The following is a 21327-nucleotide window of genomic DNA, read 5'->3' as shown; positions in this document are numbered from 1 at the left end:
TCTGAAGAACATTGATTGATCAAATTAAATAGCTTCTGAAATCTTTTTTGAGTTTTTCTATCATTTGTGTTTTACTGTAATAATACGGTCAATACCAATCAGTTGATGAGATGTTGGATAGATTTTCTAGTCAACCGAAGTCTAGGTCATTTTCAGAAATACCCATCTTCTATTTATCCAATAATCATTACAAGTCAAAAGAAATTGTCTTATTCCTATCTGATCAAAGATAAGTCCGCTTCTTGAGGGTAATTCGGTTAATTTTTTATATAGGAAACTGATTTAAGTTTTACAATATAACGGTATACAGCCTATCTGATAGGAACGTTTCTTCGAAATGAATTTTGATCATTACCCATTTGTTTAACTGCCTTGAAACCTATCCAAAAGTATACACAAAAACTTGGATTTCATTATGGAATACTTCAAACATCTGGAGAACAATGAAATAATTAAATAATCATCCAATATACATTATACTCTTTAAAGATGATATGATATCAAAATAGCATAGAATATTGTATACCGGTTAATTAATTTACCTTGAAGTATTTCTATCTTTTATGCAGTATAAATGTGTCATTAATTATTTATACTTGAAAGCGTGAGTCAATGGAAGTAAGACCACCATAGGAAACCTGGAAGCATTGGACGGCTGTTTCGTCCTATTATGGGACTCCTCAGCAGTGCGCATCCACGATCCCGCCTCACGAGCGAGATTCGAACCCAGGACCTACCAGTCCCGCACCAGAGCACTTAACCGATAGACCACAGAGCCGGCATCCAACGGTGTTAATGTCTAACTTCAACCAATCCATGAAATTTGAGCAACCGTTCACCAATTGTCTTCAGTGAGTTGATATCTCACAACAGACGTGGTTTGAACTCCACTGGTCGTGGACGCGCACTGCTGAGGAGTTCCATAATGGGACGAAACGGCCGTCCAGTGCTTCCAGGTTTTCCATGGTGGTCTAGCTTCAATTGACTCACGCTTTCAACTATGAAAATACTAAATCTCCACTAAACCCCTTCTGATATTAATTCTTTAAACAAATTATAGGTTGTTTTTACAAGAAATATACTTTAAAACATCTCAATAAGAATGAGAATAGATGACTGAATAGCTTGATTTGATAATTTTTTAGAAGCTTGGCACTCAGGTCAATCAGCAATAAACAAGCACATTGAAATCAATCCAATTTATCAACCAATCAGGAAAACTATGCAGAAACATAAGAACATAAATCAAACTAATGAGAGATACAACCAAAATAAACAAGTAAACAATGATAGATCTAAGTTCCAAAACAACCAATCAATATCAAAGTGTACATGATAACCTGTGAACCACATGTAGAGAAATTCAAACACTTCACGTCTACCCAAAGTTTTGTGCTCATAATGTCGTCCAGAAGAACGATGAAAGCTCCACGACCAAACCATCCAGCTCAGAGAACAAAACCCCATCATAAATTGCAATTAATTGACCGATTACTAATTCATATAACAACCTGGAATAATAAGCAAAGATGGATAGTAGCTAACAAAGGAATCCAGTTTGACGTGCGTTTCATCCTATTTGAAACTCGTCAGCTGGACGTGCCTGCATCTCAGAGTTAATGTTCACTCTAGGACTCGAACCCAGTACCTTTCGCTTCAAACACCATCACGTTATCCACTCAGCTACTGAGTCCTCATAGCAATACGCTCAGTATGCACATATGCCAATTAGAGACTGACTAGTTGCAGTCCTAAACATCAATGTGAAGATTCAAACAAACAAAACTAAGTGAATTTAACCTGGAATAATATTCATTAAATCGGATTAACACTTGAATAGCACATTCGAATTCTTACCATCAATTTAATAAATAGCCTATCAATTATCTAGATTATATGTTTGTGTAAATTATACAATCATTCAAAATGTTCTATATATTCAACTCATATATTCATGTGAATAAGAGGCAGTACAATTTAGTACACAAACTAAGTTATATTTAAGAACTTTTGTTTAAATTAGAACGAATAGTTTCGTTGTATTTGGGCGCCGAGTTGATGTACGACATTAAATAGGAAAAATTAGTCAGTCAGTCACAATGTAGAACTTCGTACGTACGTACATCAGTTCAAGTTGCCATACCACATTAGCACAGAGATGAAGTTGTCGATTCAAATCCCATAGTGGTAGAAATAGTAAGAGTATAAGCAGTAAACCGAAAGATTAGGGTTTGAAGATATTATTGAAGGAGTATAATCCAGTGAAATAAATTTGGAAAGAGAAAATAGTAGAAACATGAAGAATTCAGAAGATTAGAATTTGATAGAACACAAAGAGTGTATGCACCTTCGCCATTGCAAACGATTTTGAGCAATGTCATTCAAGGTCTCTAACCATCGACTGCGAATCCCAACCAGGTAGTCTACACCTACCAACATGGCTCAGTTCACTTGTCACTGACTTCATAGATTTGTGCCACGTTTTGGTCTGGCCGCCCCTAGCTTTCTTTCAACCTACTCCTACACCATAAAGCATTGCACGTCGGGGCAGTCGGTTGTTGGGCATACATAACACATGTCCTAGCCATCTCAACTGATGAAGTTTCAATACTTTATCAATCAATTTGTCATCCTTACCTAGTACCCGTTTCCTAACAACTGTATTACTTACCCTGTGATCCCAGCATATACAAGCAATGCTTCGAAGACACTTATGATCGAATAATATATTTGTATAATCTCAGCGAAGAAGAATGAAAAAAAAACATGGTTGAATAAAGAGTTCTTTTTATTTGTTTTCCTTTAAAAACAATCAACAAATAAACAAAAAAAATCAATAAGTAATAAAACAACTTCTAAAATGTATTATTTCATTGGGGGTTTGTTTTATCAGAAGGGGAGGAGTGTAATTTGGTTTATTTCATCTTTCTTTAAGGATATATCTTTTATAATGAATTCAATATTTATGTTTATATATTTACATATGATCAATGTATACATAGATACTAATAAAATAAACAAATCAATATTCATACAAAAAAAACATAAACAATAATATGCTAAATGATTAAAATCATCATAGGGGTGATAACTTTTGAAGTTGACATAGTATATAAAAGATTAACATATAAATTTACCATACATCAAAGATTGTACTTACAATTATTAAAGAATTTCTATAAAAGATCTTTTTTCTTTAAAAAAAAAAACTGATAATAATCTAATAGGAAAAAACAAACCTCCTCCCCCCACAACCCTGACTATAGTCATATTTATATCTAAGTAACTATACAAATCAATATTTAACTAATCAATAATTCATTAGTGTCATTATCATAGGAATGTTCAATAATTGTATATTCTAATTTTAATTTTTTTAATTAAAGTATTAACAATGTATAGATACATGAATCTTTATTCAATATTACTTTAATATCTTTATTCATCTTCTAATTATTATGATTAAGGGTATAGATATGAAACATTTATCTAAACTTCCCAGATACTAAATCATCAATATACAATGAATAATCAATTCGATATAACAAACTAAGAATTTCGACAAAACAACAATCAATAAGAAAGAAGAACAACAACAACAACAAAAGAAGCACAATATGATAAAATTAGAATTTACTGTACACCTAATTGAATAGAATAACAATTTCAATTCATTATAAACAAGTTTCAATAGTGTAAAATAAAAAGAAGAAGAAGAAGACAAAGATTATCAGAACTATATGATGATGAGATATGAACGCAATACATTTTGAATCAATTTGATCATACATTACATATTTATTAAGAACTTTTATATCTGATGAATAAAAGGTCAACTAGACTGATAATGGGGGGGGTTGGAGGAGACAAGGATAATAATAATAATAATAATAATGTGAAAACAATTCGAGATCTAATCACTTTGGATAATAAACTAATATTACCAGGGTAGGTTTAAGGTGAGAACAAATTGTTTTTGAATACATAAAGGGGGTTTGAATTTTTGCATGGTTAAAGTTTCAATAAATGTTCTCAACAAGTATATATGTGATTCGATTATTCGAAATATATTGCACAAATATCTCATCACATAATTCTGATAAACTTTGTCTTCTTATTGTATGATCAAAATTTATCAAAAGGGACTAATTGTTTTAAATTCGTGAAAAGAAGACTCCATACATTATATACTTGTTAAGAACATTTATATATATATATATATAACAATAAAAGTTCAACTAGACTAGAAATGGGGTGGGGGAGAGGAGGATTAGATTGTTCATAATGTATTACGTTAATATCTCATCATCATATAGTTCTGATAATCTTCATCTTCGTCTTCATTTTATTTTACACTATCGTAATTTATCAAAAGGACTAATTACTTTAAATAAACAAGGTAACAAGAAAATAAATGAAATTATTAAAAACTTGGTACTCAATTATTAATTTTTTTTTCTCTTTTAATTATCCCTGAGATAAATCATAGTTTCCAAGTAGAAGATATCTCTAACATTTTTCTTTCATATCATAATTGTTCTAGGTAATGGAGCAGATGTAGATCGTATTGATTGTTTATCATTTTGATCATTATTCATTCTATGTTGATAAATATGATGTTGACGTTCTGATGCTCGACCACGTTTTAAAACATTATTATTATTATTATTATTTTCTTGTTCAATACAATGATTATGAATGATTGGATCTCGATAATTAGATCGATTTAATGGATTCATATATTCTTCATTATTATTATTATTATTATTATTATTATTACAACATATTGTGGAATGATTATGATTGATTTGATCCACATAATTAGATCGATTTAATGGATTCATATATTCTTCATTATTATTATTATTACTATTATTATTATATCTTGTTGAATTCATTCTATCTATCCATTCACCTTGTGCTAATTTAATAAATTCCATTGGTATATTATTATTATTACATAATAAATCTTCATAATTAATATATTGTATAAATTTTATTAATTTTATTGGTAAATTAAATTTTTTTGTTTTTTTATAAAAATTTATTCCACCAATTTGTTTTCTTATTTTATTTCTACATAAAATTTTTAAACTAAATGGTTGATAAATAAAATTTTTACATAAATTATATAATTTAATTAAATTTTTATTAAATTCTTCATTATTAATTATGTTTTCATTATTATTATTATTATTATAACATTTTGTATAAATTTTATGTAAATGTAAATTTTCTATTGATTCATTAAAATCATTAAAATTTGGTAATGAACATTTTAATATAAGTAAATTAATTAATAATAATGTTGATTGTTTAATAATTATTGACAAGTTATTATTATAATTATTACTATTATTATTTTTAATATTATTATTACTATTATTATTGTTATTATTATCACCATTATTACTATAATTATTATTATTGTAATTATTATTATTATAATTATTATTGTTATTATTATTGTTATTATTATTATATAAATATATTTTAGGATGACATATTATACATAATAATATATTAAACCAATTACAATATGAATATAAATAATCCATAAATTCAAATTGTGAAAAACCATTTTCAATTAATTTTTTTAATATAATTAATTCAATAAATGATTTATTATTATTATTATTATCATCATCATTTTCTGATATATCGGATATAAATGAATGATTATTGGTATATTGATATAAATATTGATTAAAACTAATTGCTAATGAATTAAATATAATAACAGAATCAATACGATGTACATCAACACCTTTTGATAAAATAGTTGATAAATGAGATAAATAAAATATTAATGGATTTGGTTCATTTAAATCATGATAATTCAATTTATATTCACCAATTAATTCATAAATACTAGCAAAAAAATAATCTAATGCTGATTGATATGTATAATGACCACGTGTCCAAAATTTACGATATGGTGATGTATTTGATCGATTATTTGATGTATATATATATGTCCAACGACGACATATTTGTGGACGATTCATATCTAAACCAAATTTTGATAATAATGGTAAAACATTCCATTGTAAACAATCTATAGCCCATAAAACTGGTGAACATTCTTGATAAAAATTAATAAATGGTATTGTTTCATTAGATTGATGATTAATTAAACATTGATATGATGTATTTAAATGACGTCGTTTAACTGTTAATGTTAAATTATTTAATGGTTGTTTTATTCGTTTTAATGCACGTTCAATTGCTGGAAGATTACCTTTTTGTATTGAACGAGCTAGTTTCCTATCAGCATCTTCAAGTAATGCAGAACGGGAATCAATACAAAAACATGTAATCCATATTGGTGTAAATCGATTTTTTTTATTACTACTCATAATCGAAAATCAATAATAAAATACAAAAAAGGAAAAATATCTAAATACTCAGATCTATAACTTCATTATTTTATTAACGAAAATGTATCTATTTTATATTCATAATCATGACAAGGTCAAATGTTCAATAATTGACCAATCATAAATCAGTTAAGATACGAGTTGAAAAAAAAAATATTAGTGGTCAACACACATGTAATAACAATCATTATAATCTCCGCAAAAACCCCCCTTCTGATAAAAAAATCCTATAACCTTGAAAAAGTCAAGGTAGGCTATCAATGAAATCACGTAGGATAGACATTGGTATGATGAATTTGTTTTTTCATTAGATATGTCTGTCCTACATATATGTCTATGTCAAAACTTATTTATTAATAATCGAATGAATGGATCATGATCGATAAGGCAAGAGGAACTATTATAGATAAATACTTTAATAATTGAATTCATGATTCATTGTAACCCAGACCATCATGGAAAACCTGGAAGAACTGGATGGTCTCTCTTCCTAGTATAGGATTTCTCAGCAGTATGCCGGATTAGTGGTCTAAGGTTTAGGCGTTCGCGCGAGAGACCGAAGGCTCCGGGTTTGAATCCCACGTGCGAAATCGTGGACATGCATCGCTGATTAGTCCCATACTAGAAAGAAACGATTTTTCAGTGCTTCTAGGTTTTCTATGGTGGTCTAGCTTTAATCGACTGATGAATTCAACTATTCAAGTATTTACAGTCTTCACAAACCCCATTCTGGCCATAATTTCAAATAAATACTCATTCATATTTGAAATACATAAAGAGTGATAAGGACAAAATGTACTTGGCATTGTTCTTTAATGTAATCCCGAAAAACATTTTACTTTATACTCTCTAGAGAGACTTATTAAAGTATGATTATGACGATTGGTGACGTCTGTGATAACAACAGTTAAATGACTAGGTTTTATTCAATATTATTTAGATGAACCGGTAAAACATATAAGGTACACCTCACGCAATTATTATTAAAATAGGATTATTAAGTATGAATATATGTCAGATTATTATTTATTCCACTTAAAATCAGACTCAGATTAACGTTTGAATTTTTGGCGCGGAATGCATCCACCGATATTTCCAAATCAGTTTCAGTTTCAGTTTGGAAAGGACAGGAGGCTTGATGGCCTGTGTTAGTCCTGGCGATGATGGTCTCTCAGCTGATCCAACTTTCTTTTGAAGGAGTCGACGGATGGAGCCTCAACCACGTGCTGAGGTAATGAATTCCACTCGTTGATTATTCGATGGGAAAGTCGGTAGTCAGCTGACAAGTAATTCGTTCGGGGCTTGTGAACTTTTTTGGAGTGTCCTCGTAGATTTTCTGTTTTGGAAGACAAGAAAAATGAGGGCATATCAGGTGCAAATTTGTCATTAAGCAATTTGAAAGCTGTAATCAAATCGCCTCTGATTCTTCTATATGACAGCGGGAATAGGTTTAGCTTGGTCAGTCTAGTACCATACGGGAGCTTCGCTATTCCGGGAATCAGCCTAGTTGCTGTTCTCTGAACCCTTTCCAAGAGTTCACTGTCTTTTTTTAGGCAGGGGCTAGCTGCTTGTATGCAGTACTCAAGTTTAGGGCGTACGAACACTGTATACAAAGTCAGAAACGTTTTAGCGTCGAGATGCCTAAAAGCCCTGCGTATGGACCATAAAGTCCTAAAACCTTTGGCGGCTATTGCACGGCAGTGTGCAGTAGTCTTTAAGTCTTGACTAACGATGACGCCTAAGTCATTGTGTGCCTGAACAATAGGTAACTCAGTGTTATTCATCGTGTATGTATCTGTACCCTGGTGGCCAATATGCATCACAATACACTTGGAAGTGTTTATCGGCAATTGCCAGGTTTGGGACCATTCAGATAATCTCTCCAGGTCATTTTGAAGTTCTAAGCTATCGCCCTTGCTTTGTATCGCTCTCCATATCTTGACATCATCAGCATAGAGTAAGACCGATGACGATAGTAGACGAGGGAGATCATTTACGTACAGGAGGAATAACACTGGCCCCAAAACTGTACCCTGGGGGACTCCACTAAGCACAGTTTCCCAGCTAGACAACTTGGAGTTCACCCTTACTCTTTGTTGACGCCCAACCAGGAAGTCTTTTATCCACATCAATAGATTGCCTCCAATCCCGACATTCCTTAGCTTATATAATAGCCGGTTATGCGGAACTTTGTCGAAAGCTTTGCTGAAATCGATGTAAGCTACGTCTATAGGTAATTTTTGGTCCTTAAGAGCGCACCAGCTTTCACGAGCGACTAATAAGTTTGTGAGACAAGAGTAACCTGTTCTAAAACCATGCTGCTTTTCGGAGAGGAGCCGGTTTTCATCGAGATACTTTAACAGCTCCTTCCGAATAATCTTTTCTAAGATTTTAACAACCACACTAGTTAGGCTAATTGGTCGGTAATTCTCAGGCTTATGTTTTGTACCTGTTTTGAAGACTGGACTTACTATGGCGTTCTTCCAGTCTTTTGGTAGACGACCCTGGGTTACGGATAGATTAAAACATACACTTAAAGGGTTCGCAACAAAGTTAGCTAATTCCTTTAGTAACCTAGGATGCAGTTCATCGGGTCCAGTGGATTTACCTATGTCAAGCTTAACTAGCAGACCAAAGACATCGAGTTCTTTAATGGTTACGCTGTCCAGTGCTTGTGTGGGGGGATTTTCATGGACTGGTGAGAAGGGTGTTTCTATGGTGTATACATCGCTAAAGTATTTAGAGAATACTTGAGCTTTGCCAAAGTCGTCCTCCACTAGTGATGTGGCAGTACTGTCTCCCCATAGTGAAGGAACATTTCTTCTTCTTTTTGTCCTTTGGTTTATATACGAATACAAGCGTTTAGGGCATTCTATGGATTCCCTAACGATTTTCTCTTCGTACAGCTTTCTGGCCTTACGGAGGGTTGAGGCACAGGTATTTCGAGCCTTTTGATACTGAGATTTTGCCTCTTCAGTCCCCAGTAACCTAAATCTGTCCCACATTTTCCTTCTTTTACGGAGAAGGATGCGAACCTCCCTACTGAACCACGGTGGGGAGTTTCTCGTTCTCTTAGGTGTAGTCCAAGGGATGTGGGGGGCGGTAACTTCTAAGTATAAATTCCGGAATATGTCCCAAGCCGTTTCGATTGATGACTCTGGGTCTATTTTCCAATCTACTGATGATGCTGATTTCATGATGTCTGGTATGTTTGCTTTCCAGACGTTAGGTCTGGATTGAGCTGAAGCGTACTCGTGATCGACAGTTATATGGAAGTCAAAGCTTAAAACTGCATGATCACTTTTGCCTAGGGGCGGCATGTAATCCAGGTTTGCAACGTCATCCTCATAATGAGTCAATATAAGATCTAGTAAGGATGATGCAGAACCCGGGTCGTACCTCGTTGCTTCCTTCACGTGTTGCACTAGGGCACATGTAATTACCGCATCAACTAGTTCCTGTTCGAAGGAATTTGCTGACGATTCAGTCCGCAGATTTCCCCAATCCAGCATGGGTGCATTGAAGTCCCCTAGGATTAGACATCGATCACTTCGTGATAAAGTGTTGAGACTGCTTAGCAGGACCTCGTTTGCCTCACAGCTTGGACTGCGATAGATCAAACTAAGTAGCAACTCTTGTCCCCTGCATTTCAGGCGGCAGCTAACTAATTCATACGTCCCACTCTCATGGGATACACTGTCGATAATGGTGAATGGGATAGCATTCCTAATGAATAGAGCTACTCCCCCTCCTTTACGCGTTTGTGTTCTGTCGGCCCTTACTAATGTAAAACCCTCGAAATCAAGTTCCCTACTATCTATAGACGGCGTCAGCCATGTTTCTGTGACTGCGATTATGTCTGGCCTAGTTGAGTCAATCTGTACACCTAGTTCCGGTAGCTTATTTAGTAAGCTCCGGGCGTTGGTATAACAGATCCGAAGCCTATTTAAATGGCCTCGTGCTTCACCTAGAGTGGCTTCGGCATCATCCTCTGTCGAAGCCTCACAACCCGAAAATTTACAATTTTCAGGTCTTTTTCGCCAGCGTCTAATCTGAGCTGTATTTCCTTTTCGGCTTCCCGTCTTTTAACACGGTCCGCCAACGGTAAGTCCTTACGGAGAAAAACTCCTGAACCCTTTAATTTGTGTCCATTTTCTAAGATTAAGTCGCGTTCGTTTGGGGATTTGAAAACGACTTTGAGTAGTCTAGACTGATTTGGTTTCAGATGCGCTAGATTTCCTAGTCTATACACCTTTAGCAAGGTGACTCCGGGGATGTTTTTGGGCATAACTTGGTTGAGTAGTTGTTTTATCAACACAATGTCATGCTCAAAACGAGCTTTCGGTTCTAAGCTGTCACTCTCCTTGACTCTATGGAGAATGACTGATCTGTCGCTGTGATCAGACCTCGGCTTGTCGACCCTTTTGGTGGGGGTATGATTTCCTTTTACGTCATTTTGGCGTTTTTTTCTTACGACCCGTACCCAATCGCCAACGTTCTTTGGAGTGGTAACCACAGTCGCGTCAGGCGTACTGTGGGATTCCGGAAGGTTCAGGACGACTTGGGAGATTGGGTCATCTTTCGCGCTGGAAACCGATCGAGCCTTGCGGTTTCGGTTTCCGGAAGTTCCCTTCTGGGCACCATTTTTGATACGAGGGACAGAAGAGACTTTTTCGCGCGAGTTTCTGGTTGTGTTAGACCTCTTTGGAGGATGTTCTTCCTCCTTTGTAGAGTGTGGGTCGGCATTTTTTGGACTCACTTGGGCCTGCCTTGTGTCAATCTGCGTGTCGACAGATTGAGTTCTGACTGATGTATCCCGACCGCGCTTGCCGAGACACTTTTTTGCGGCATTTACTATTGAGATGGCCTCGGTTAACAGGCTATTTGCATCCAAACAGCACTGTTGACATAGCCATACGCACCCATTTTTACTGAACCGCTTGAAAGCTGCAGGTGTTAGATTTGTGCAAACTTCGTGGTACCAACCTTTGCACTCATCGCACTGCATGCCGCTATCAACAGGATATCGACATCCTGGGCGGTGGCAAATGCTTTTGTTGCATCTTCCAGTCATTTGACAGGTAAAAATGTCGAAACACATTTCAGATTAAATTCACTTGGTGTTGTTTGCTTGTATCATCCCATTGTTGTTAAGTCTCTTTTTGGCATATGTGCATCCTGGTTTCAAGTCACGGAGTGAACATCAGCTCCGGCATACAGGTACATTCAGATGACGAGTCCTAAATAGGATGAAACGCGCGTCCTGAATTCCACTGCTAGCCATCATCCAACTTTTCATATTAGTTAGCTTAAAGTTAAAAATCCCAACACATTATAAAAATAGCCTTTTAGATGATTTTGTTTCAGAGGCGGTAGCAATTCAGCGGTTATAGTCTGAGTTATATATACAAAAGCATCACATGCAAGCTGTCACCATACCATGACTCTAATTCGTAATTTTTTTAAAAACAATCAACTAGATATTGATACTAGATCCTAATGCTTTTAGTTCCTGGTCATTTGTTACTACCACTTATGTGTTTAATTCATTCTTCATATTTCCTGACAGACTAAGTAGGGTCACAGGTAAGGTAGATAAGTAACATAAGCACTTGGAATTCGGACTACGACACACCGATGAATTAGATTAATATGGTGATTTCTTAATGCAATAAAATAATCTCAGCAATATATTAACTGATTGAATACAATACATCAAAACGGGGTAACATCATTTTAAATAGAGATGTAAATGTTACGTATATTATGAAATTTTCGTAACACAGTGTAACATGATTAGATTTGCAGATTAACAAATGTGCGATGTTCGTCGTAGACAGTCCAGTGTCGATCTACTACGACCAAGCTGATACAAATTTCTATCTCTGTATACTTTCTTTTTAAGTGATGTTGTTGGATTCCTCCAACAAACTGTTCAATTTTTAATTCATTCAGAATCTGTTCCTTTTTCAGCGCATCACTAAATTTCCATATGCTTGGATGAGCGGTTCCAATGAATTGGCTAAAGACTCTATCCCACTCCTCCACTCCATTGTTCATTCTAAGAAGTTCTTCGACAACAGGATTGTAGACTTTCCATAGTGCGATTTCGAAGACCGGTAAGCAGCATCAAAATTAAAACGTAGCATCAGTCCTTGAAGTCACTAACTTCCAGTCTCAGCCGTGTTGGTAGATGCAGGCCACTTGGTGGGAGTTCACGCGACTATCACAATCAATGGTTGGAGACTCTGGGTGACATGGTTCAGAATTGTTCAGTGGTGTAGGTGTATGCACTCTTTATTTACCCTTAAACCTTGAGGTTAAAACTACTTTATACCTTTATTTCTATCACCTAATTGTTTCTCCTTGTATTATATCCGTATACATAATCTTTTATATATTACTACCATTGAAGCGACTGCTTCTATGAATTCGGTGTTCATTTTGTTGTGCTAATGAGGTGTGTTAACTTGGACCGATGCATATATGTACCTGGTCCTACGTTGAGCTGACTAACAAAATGACTTTTTGGTTATCTAAAAGACTAATATACTGACTAGCATAAACTCAACTCCCTGCAAGTAACAATACTTTCATGTATTCAAATGAATGCCAAGTGAAATAAAATCCATTTTCAGGGGGAATTGTTGTCTATTGTTCCCAATTCATTAACATCAAACTTTTTTTTTGGAATGAAGTACACAATTTCCCAGTACAAAATATTAAAAAAATGTAAATAAATTCCTTTTCATTCACCTTATGGTTGAAACTATTTATAAGTGAATACTAAGAATAGGTTTCCACAAGCCTTCAAAATTATTTACAGACAAAAAGCGCAACGTCTCCTTGGTTCGTTGAATCAATAGCAATAAAAAAACACAAACCTGATTTATGTATCCAGAATGAGATAATAATAAACTTATCAACACCTTGGTAAATTGTTTTTGTCAATATCATTATCGTTTATTTCGTTCTGTGGTCTTCCCTTAAATATTTTCTATTTCATTTACACCAAAACCATCTCTTCTCTCATAAACTTTAATTCACTTAACTCCTTTAACTTATGTAAACTTTTCAAATCCTAAATTCATTTTATATTGTTTGTATGAATGTTCCCATTGATATTTAGGACTGCAATTGACCAGTCACTTATTGACATATGTGCACCCTGTACGGATTGACTCGATATTGCCTTAAGTCACAAGCATTATAAGCAAAGATGGATAGTGGCTAGCTGAGTGGAATCCATGACGCATGTTTCGTCTTATTGCAGGCACATCCAGCTGACGAGTCCTAAATGGGACAAAACGCGCGTCCCGGATTCTGTAGCTAGCCACCATCTTTGCTCAAATCCTATTCAATCATTACGTAACCCATCCTATTAATTTCTAGTTCCAGCAATCTTATACAGACCTATCACAACCTATCTTATCGGTTTACGGACCTAACTAATGCATCAACTAGTCCATTATACTTTTGAATTCCATCTCCAAATGAGCTCTAACCTTTTCTTGAATATATATATCATTATTGATAACCTTTGTCACTCTAATTCTTTTCATCACAAATGTCAATTGCTTCCCATTATATCAAACCCCAAAGTTACCTTTCAATACATATAGTTGTAACCAGCTGATACGGAACAACGAAACATAATGAATTCGTATTATTTGACCTCAATTGTAATTCTGGCTTTATCAAATTCTTAAAAGGAGCCAACTGAATGAAACAAACAGGTTAACTGAAGCACTTAATAAATTTAAGCATATACAATCTTGTACAAAGATGATGATGCCATAGATTTATTTTTTAGTTTATCAGTTTACATGTTGATCTTGTCCTATTGAATGTGAGTGATATATTAAATAAAGAGATTACATTCCATTAGATGGACTTTCTGTGTCCATCAACTCGGTTAAAGCGCCGGCCATTCGCTTTTCGTCCTCTCAATTTCGTAAACAACACCCCCGCCACGAGAAGGCAGTGAGTAGGACTTCTCTGGTAGAGGCTATATACGCGTGGCCATGTGAGAGCATTTCGAGAGGGAGAGCGGATTCTCCCCACTCTAGGCCGTACCAGGGCATTTGGGGGCATTAATAATATTTAATCACGTTATATATGTTAATATTATAGGAATATAGTACACTTTAGCTTTTAATATCATTACATAAATGCATACATTAGCCTACATTTAACATTATCTCTAATTACCATAAATCTACAAGGTTATCAATTAACACAATGTTAGATTGTTTTAGATAAACATGTATACATTGTTAATCAAAATCAATGATATTCTACTACTTCATTTAACTATATACACCAGCTATGAATATCAACACACTACAAGGCTAAACATTGATCAAAAATAGATTTCATAAAGCTCTCTGTATGTTAAACTCAAAAGGAATCAATAGGAAGTATAGTATGACTCTAAATTCAGGACCTTAAAAAATATCAAAGCATCGAAACGGAAATGTAATTGATTTGGGGCCATATCACTTTAATTTTTCAATTGTGCACTACAATTATTCTACGGATTTGAACCAAAAAATCCGGACATACCAACTAGGGTCAGTCCTGTTATATCTAGAGCTTTGATTCTTACTATGCCGTGTACTACTAGACTACTCGAACCCGCAATGTCGCAAGAGAAAAGACAGAAGACTAGTAAGTATGAATTTTATTCCCCAAAACAGTGTCAAAATATAGTACAGAAATCCCATGTATTTAAAGTTTTTGACTGAGAGTAAATCATCATTTCGGACAACCAATAGGCACATAGGGGGTCATTCGTATCCACCCAATGGGGAAGCTACACGTCGACATTCTAGAATATTCCCCTAGCAGTGATTGGATGGAATGTCTTCGGCTCTTTCTGGGCTTCTTGAAGGCTTCCTAGAGTTTACCAACGAGTCATCCTTACAAATCTAAAAAATCAGTGACTTCATAGATTGATATCACGTTGTTGGTTGACCACTCCCTCATTTCTTTACACCTACTATTACTCCGGCCAGCATTGTATCTTGGAAAGAAGACTCGTAACGCATATCCCAATTTAAAAGAAAAAAACAACTAATTATATATGAAATTAAACTTCAGTAATTCTATAAGCATTTCCTTCCTCTTATGACAGGAAGTGAAAAACTTGAAAATTAACATTTAAACTGTTGAACAACTAGACAGTAATGTGCCTACTCTGGATTTTTAATTATACTGGTACATCGCTAGAATCATTTTATTGAAGAATTGATTCGACCTTCAGGTCAACTGGCACAGACCATCCGTCTATTTATTTCGACTGTAATTTTAGATTGTATACGAATGAATCTATAGAGTCCTATTTGTAATAAATCACAATTTATCTTAGTCAACACAACGATAGTGTCTACTGAGATGCCCACAGTTCAACAGGACATAAACTATTACGGATAAGGTGTATTGTGCTAGAGAGACCCAGAAAATTCCTCGAAAAAAATTCAAAGGAGCCTTAACTTCCCTAGGAAACATTTTATCAAATCAACATTGAATAGAAATCTCCCGGAAAGTGAAGACTCACGTGTCACATTTCTGATTGCCTATCCTGCTACTATCTTTAGAAGGGTTCCAGAAGCCCAAGGCCGTCTGAAATGCCATAAACAACCCAAAAACTATTGCTAGACTAAATAGTTTTTTTACACATATTTCGCACCTTTTCTCTCTTGTACAAGTTGCCGTGTAGTCTGAGGTTATTAGAAGAGCTTAGAAAATTGATTCAAGTGTTCAGTCAGAAGATTTATCAGTTGTCAGTTTACGAACAATCGGAATGTCTTAGCCAAGTCTATTCATAAGTTCGAAAATTAAAAATAAATCATAAACCTTTATTCAAAAGAAAATAAAACAAAACAATTCATTGATTTATTAAATTCATAAACAACCAACTATACGATCAAACAGGTATTGGGGAATAAACAAAAGTGACCGGTTTTCAGTATGAGGTCGTGAACGTTGTTGAATTTCATTGAAACCAATCTAAGTTACATCACCATTGGATTCAAATCATGCGTGTGGAATTATAGATGTGCACTGTTGGGGAGTCTCATACTACGACGAAATGACCCCCCAGTGCTTTCTAGGTTTCAATAGGGGTCTAACTTAGATCGATTCATGATTTCAATGAAAATTAGACAAATTATTTACAAAATAAATGAACAATAATCAATAAGTCTTTTTTTTTGTTTTCGGAAAAAATCGACACTTGGGTAAATTAAAATTGTGAGAAAAGTTAGGCATAGATCAATGATCATTTTAAGTATTATTATTATTAGTAGTAGTAGTAGGTAGTACAGGGTTGATCATGTACAGCGAATTCCGTCTGGTGAGACTGCTTCCCCTAGGAGCATGAGAGTTATATTTATTGTATTCTGTAAAAAGTAGATAGAAAGAAAGAATACGGTAAAAATGAAAAGAAGGTATGCTTCTGTATTGTTGCAATAAAATAAAACTGACACTTACACTGTTGGGGATGTCAAATCCCCAGAACTTACTTCGTAAATGGCTTAATCTTGTAATTTTATTTTGAAAATTTGAATTTCTTTGTTTTCAAGCCAAAAGCGCTCTTTTCACCTTCGGGTCGAATTTCCCACTTGTAAAATATCTTAAACGCTATTGGTCCATTGTATCTATGAGTGTGTTATTTTGTAATGCTACCCAAGGTCAATTCATTGCTGTATATATACGTTTGATTTTTTCCCCTTATGATTGCTGTGCTTCTGGCTGCTACAGAATATATTATCCCCACTTCCAACTTGGACTTCTTACTCTAGTTAATGGGTCCGGGTTGCGTCAGAATATTAGCTAGCTTATCGGTCTCTGGTTACAAGTCTTTGTTCCGTTCTTTAACTAGTGAATTCGAAACGCTTCAGATATAACATATACATATATACAAAACAATGACAATCACTGACAATTTTGTGATTTATTTTATGAAATGACTTTAGTTATGTAATCATTGAAAGTGAAACGTTTCTGCTTTATCTACATATGAGTGTACGTACACTTATAATCATTGTTAGTATGGAAGGTTTGTGAAGATCGCTGTACAAACTGATTTTTAAAAAACTTGGATTTGATCTCCGGTGGGATAATGTCATAAGCATTGTTGACGAATTCTGTACTAGGATAAAAGTTATCCAACGTTGCTTGGTTTTCCAATAATTATCTAGCTAAGATCAGTCCATGATGTAAACTTTGAAACGTTGATAATCTCTATAACCTCCTTACACAAAAGTTTAGTTGTTTTAAACTTATGTAAAAAATATGCAACGAACATTTATTTATTTAAACACATAAATATTGATACAAAGGGGCACCAGATATTATTGCGCCATACAAATCTCATTTGATTTGTGTTAGGGCTATGATACTGCCCAGGTGCCTAAACTGGAGCAGGTGGTTTTCTTAGGGGGTCACACCCTGAGCCTTTGACCTAAAGATCTGATCCACAAGGCAGTGGAGCATCGTAAGGAGATGCAGTCCCATGGTAGCCGGTGACCAACGATTGATTCATACGTCATTTGCTCCCTCAGGATACTGAAGCCCATGCACACCATTTGCTTGGAATCAGCGTTTTCCAACTCCTCTAGATGAATTTTCCGTGTTCACCAACTCGGTTAAAGCCCTGGACACTCGCTTTTCATCCTCTCAATTTCGTAAACAACAGTAATGCGGTGAGAAGGTAGTGAGCAGGACTTTTCTGGTAGAGACTATATACGTGTGGCCCTATGAGAGCATTTCGAGAGAGAGAGCGAACTCTCCTCCCTCTCGGCCATACCAGGGCAACGGACATAATTACTAATATATTTTGTCAACAAAAACGTTTCGCATGAACAGTTATTCCAACTTGGGACATATAACCACAATAATTTACATATAGTATATATAAGATATTGTTATGCTCCGATAAGGATAATGAATGGTAACTTTGGAATCTATCTATGAACCAATACTGTGCATATATTTGTTATTGTATAATCGCTAAATAACTAAACTATTCATATTCGTGTCCCCCTTATTATAAGCTTTATTTTGACCTATAGACTATTATTGTGTGATTTACCATTCATGAATTACACTCAATCGACTAATTACTGTTCCCCCTATTCACAGCCACATTTGGCGAAATCTTGTACAAATGTTGTTTCCTATTTTATGGTACGATGTGGTCAGTTTGATTGGTATATAAACTCATTATGTTTGAAATATAATGATTCATACCTCAGAGGCTGTTCTGGACTCAACTGGCTGGGCAAGGCAGAAACAGGACCGACAAATACTCTAGACTGCTCGTACGGTTTTTGTATATTACTGGTCTGATCGATAATTCGCTGCTCTCTAATTGGTGGTCTTATCACATCATACGTTAACAGGGTATCCACTCGACCACAAGTTATAACAGATATGTAACAAAACAGTGGATAATGACCACAAATAACATTGTATTATGATATAGAATGAACGAATTGAAACTTACTTATATTGTGGATCAATAGGCCAAATTGGAGGTTTACGATTCATAATAGTCTGTAAGAACCAATCAGTAGATACTGTAAGTAATGATGATAAAGCGCGTGAAATTGGACTGATTTGTTTGAATTCTTTTGAATTTTTTGAAAGTCGAGAAGTTTTACAAGATGGCTTCGAATTCAACAATAACATGGAGTGATATTCTTCTTTTGTTGTGATAATAACTGTTTTAATAGGCTAATTAATTGCAAGATTAAGAAAGAAAAAAAAAGATTACCATGGAAAAAGAAAGTCAGATCATAACGAGAGACAGTAATATAAAAGAATATTTGTTGTAAACTGTGAAATGAATCTTTGTGAAATAGCTGTCAATTATCCATTATGTCTACCTGAGGTTCATAGGCTCCCTTGTTAGTACTTACATCATACTTATACAAAATACGTTTACAAAAACTGTCATCATGAGTAATCATTTTATGCACACGATACGTTACCTTTATGAAGGGTTATTTCTTAACCAGATAATAGAATTCCAAATCAGTAGTTCAATTATTAGGTGATAATCATGAAACTATAACGTTCTATCTCATATCCTAAGACATATAATGATGGGGAATCCTGGTAGGCGGTCTATGCTCATCCCCGATGGATAACAATATTAAGTAAGTAAGTAATATGATGTTATAGATAGAGGGTGTTGGATGGTTATTGTATTTGAGTAATGAAATCATCATACGAATTGATCATATAATATTACTTTCGTTTTTATTACATCTTATCGATTAAGTTTCTATTTCATCAGTGTAAAGGTATAAGTAACGGAAAATCACATGTTTGGAAATTGACCGATTAAAAACAATTAGAAGTCAGTGATAAGCAACATAGAAACTGTCATATGCGTGTATCAGTTGACTAGATGAAAATGACATTAACACCGTTGGATGCTGCCCAGCTCAGTGGTCTATCGGTTAAGGGCTCTGGCTCGAGACTGGTAGGTCCTGGGTTCGAATCTCGCGAGTGCGAGATCGTGGATGCGCACTGCTGAGGTGAAAATTATCAAGACAAAACCAAGATTAATAGAAGTAGTGTCTGTATGGTTGATATTAAAACACATTAGGCATAGATAATATGGCTTCAGAACGATTCGTAGAATAAGAGATAAAGAACAAATGGGTTAATGCCATTGAAACCGACTATGAGTCATATCAACAAATTTCCCCAACCATTTGGTTACGATCATCTCGGACGCTAACCTGGTAGTCTGAACTTACTAGAATAGAATAGATCGAAATTCAATGACTTCATTTACTAATCAAATCTCTTAATTTGACTATCTCTATTTTTCTTCCAATCTACTCTTACAGCAGACAATATCGCTCGTCTATAGAAGCGGTGTTTGGATATATGTAATACTTGTCTTAATCATTTCATATTTGCCTTATTTACTTTGTACTTGTGTTCAACTTCAGAATTGATAACCTGATGAATACAATATTCCTGAGCAACGCTTCAAAAGAGTCTTGAACAAATTACTAGCAAGCTATAAGTATTCTCTATTTTTTTAAAGATCCGATTTCACAATCATAATTCAAACACTTCACTTCTACCCGAAGTTCGTGCTGATGATGTCGTTCAGAAGGATGATGAAAGCTCCACGATCAAACCATCCAGCTCAGAGAACAAACCTACATCAAAATCACCAACCTGAGCTACAAATCTTCTCCACCATCACAGAACGCATTGTTACGCAATATACTTATCAATAACGATAATATTAACGAAAATGGAGAAAAACAAGAGAAATCTTACTGAATCATCTAAATTCATCATGACATTACATAAATCTTCATCAGACATCCAATAACCACCAGCAAATTCTGTAAGTTTCTGTAAATCCATAGAAGATGGTAAAACATTTGGTGTTGAACAAAAAGACCAACCACATAAGAATTTATTTGTTTCTTCAAATTGATTTTTTTGTTCATTTTCAGATAATTTTATAAGTGAGGAAAGACGTGTAGATTGTCTACTTGGAACGGTGGTCTGTATAGATTGTGTATTATAATAATCTAATTTGAAATTAAGTGGATCTGATCATACGGTTTTATTGAAGGAAATCCATGTCGAAATTACGCAAAAAAACAACAAAGAAATTATAAATAATTTTTAGAACCATGAATAAACTAGAATCAGAAGGGGTTTTGTGGAGATTTAGTATTTTCATAGTTGAAAGCGTGAGTCAATTGAAGCTAGACCACCATGGAAAACCTGAAAGCACTGCTTTAAGACCGTTTCGTCCTATTATGGGGCTCCTCAGCGGTGCGCAACTCACTGAAGACAATCGGTGAACGGTTGCTCAACTTCGTGGATTGGTTGAAGTTAGACATTAACACAGCTGGATGCTGGTTCAGTGGCCTATCGGTTAAGGGCTCTGGCTCTGAGA

At 34.7% G+C, this 21327-nt stretch overlaps 2 protein-coding genes across 2 annotated transcripts; both read right to left on the bottom strand.

Annotated features, from left to right (window-relative positions):
- Positions 1–311: 311 nt before the first annotated feature.
- Positions 312–6359, bottom strand: Smp_015760 (hypothetical protein; the record flags this gene model as incomplete). Its single annotated transcript, XM_018788966.1, has 2 exons — positions 312–379; positions 5753–6359. The coding sequence occupies 2 exons, from the start codon at positions 6357–6359 to the stop codon at positions 312–314; spliced, it is 675 nt and encodes a 224-aa protein (XP_018654456.1).
- Positions 6360–18887: 12528 nt separating this feature from the next.
- On the bottom strand, positions 18888–19357 carry Smp_130770 (hypothetical protein; the record flags this gene model as incomplete). Its single annotated transcript, XM_018788965.1, has 2 exons — positions 18888–19121; positions 19274–19357. 2 exons carry the CDS (start codon positions 19355–19357, stop codon positions 18888–18890), a joined length of 318 nt encoding a protein of 105 aa, XP_018654455.1.
- Positions 19358–21327: the final 1970 nt, after the last annotated feature.

Source organism: Schistosoma mansoni, chromosome W (assembly GCF_000237925.1).
Source record: "Schistosoma mansoni strain Puerto Rico chromosome W, complete genome".
NCBI classification, from domain to species: domain Eukaryota; kingdom Metazoa; phylum Platyhelminthes; class Trematoda; order Strigeidida; family Schistosomatidae; genus Schistosoma; species Schistosoma mansoni.
Note: the sequence above shows the minus strand (reverse complement) of the source record. Positions and strands in the feature narration are given on the sequence as shown.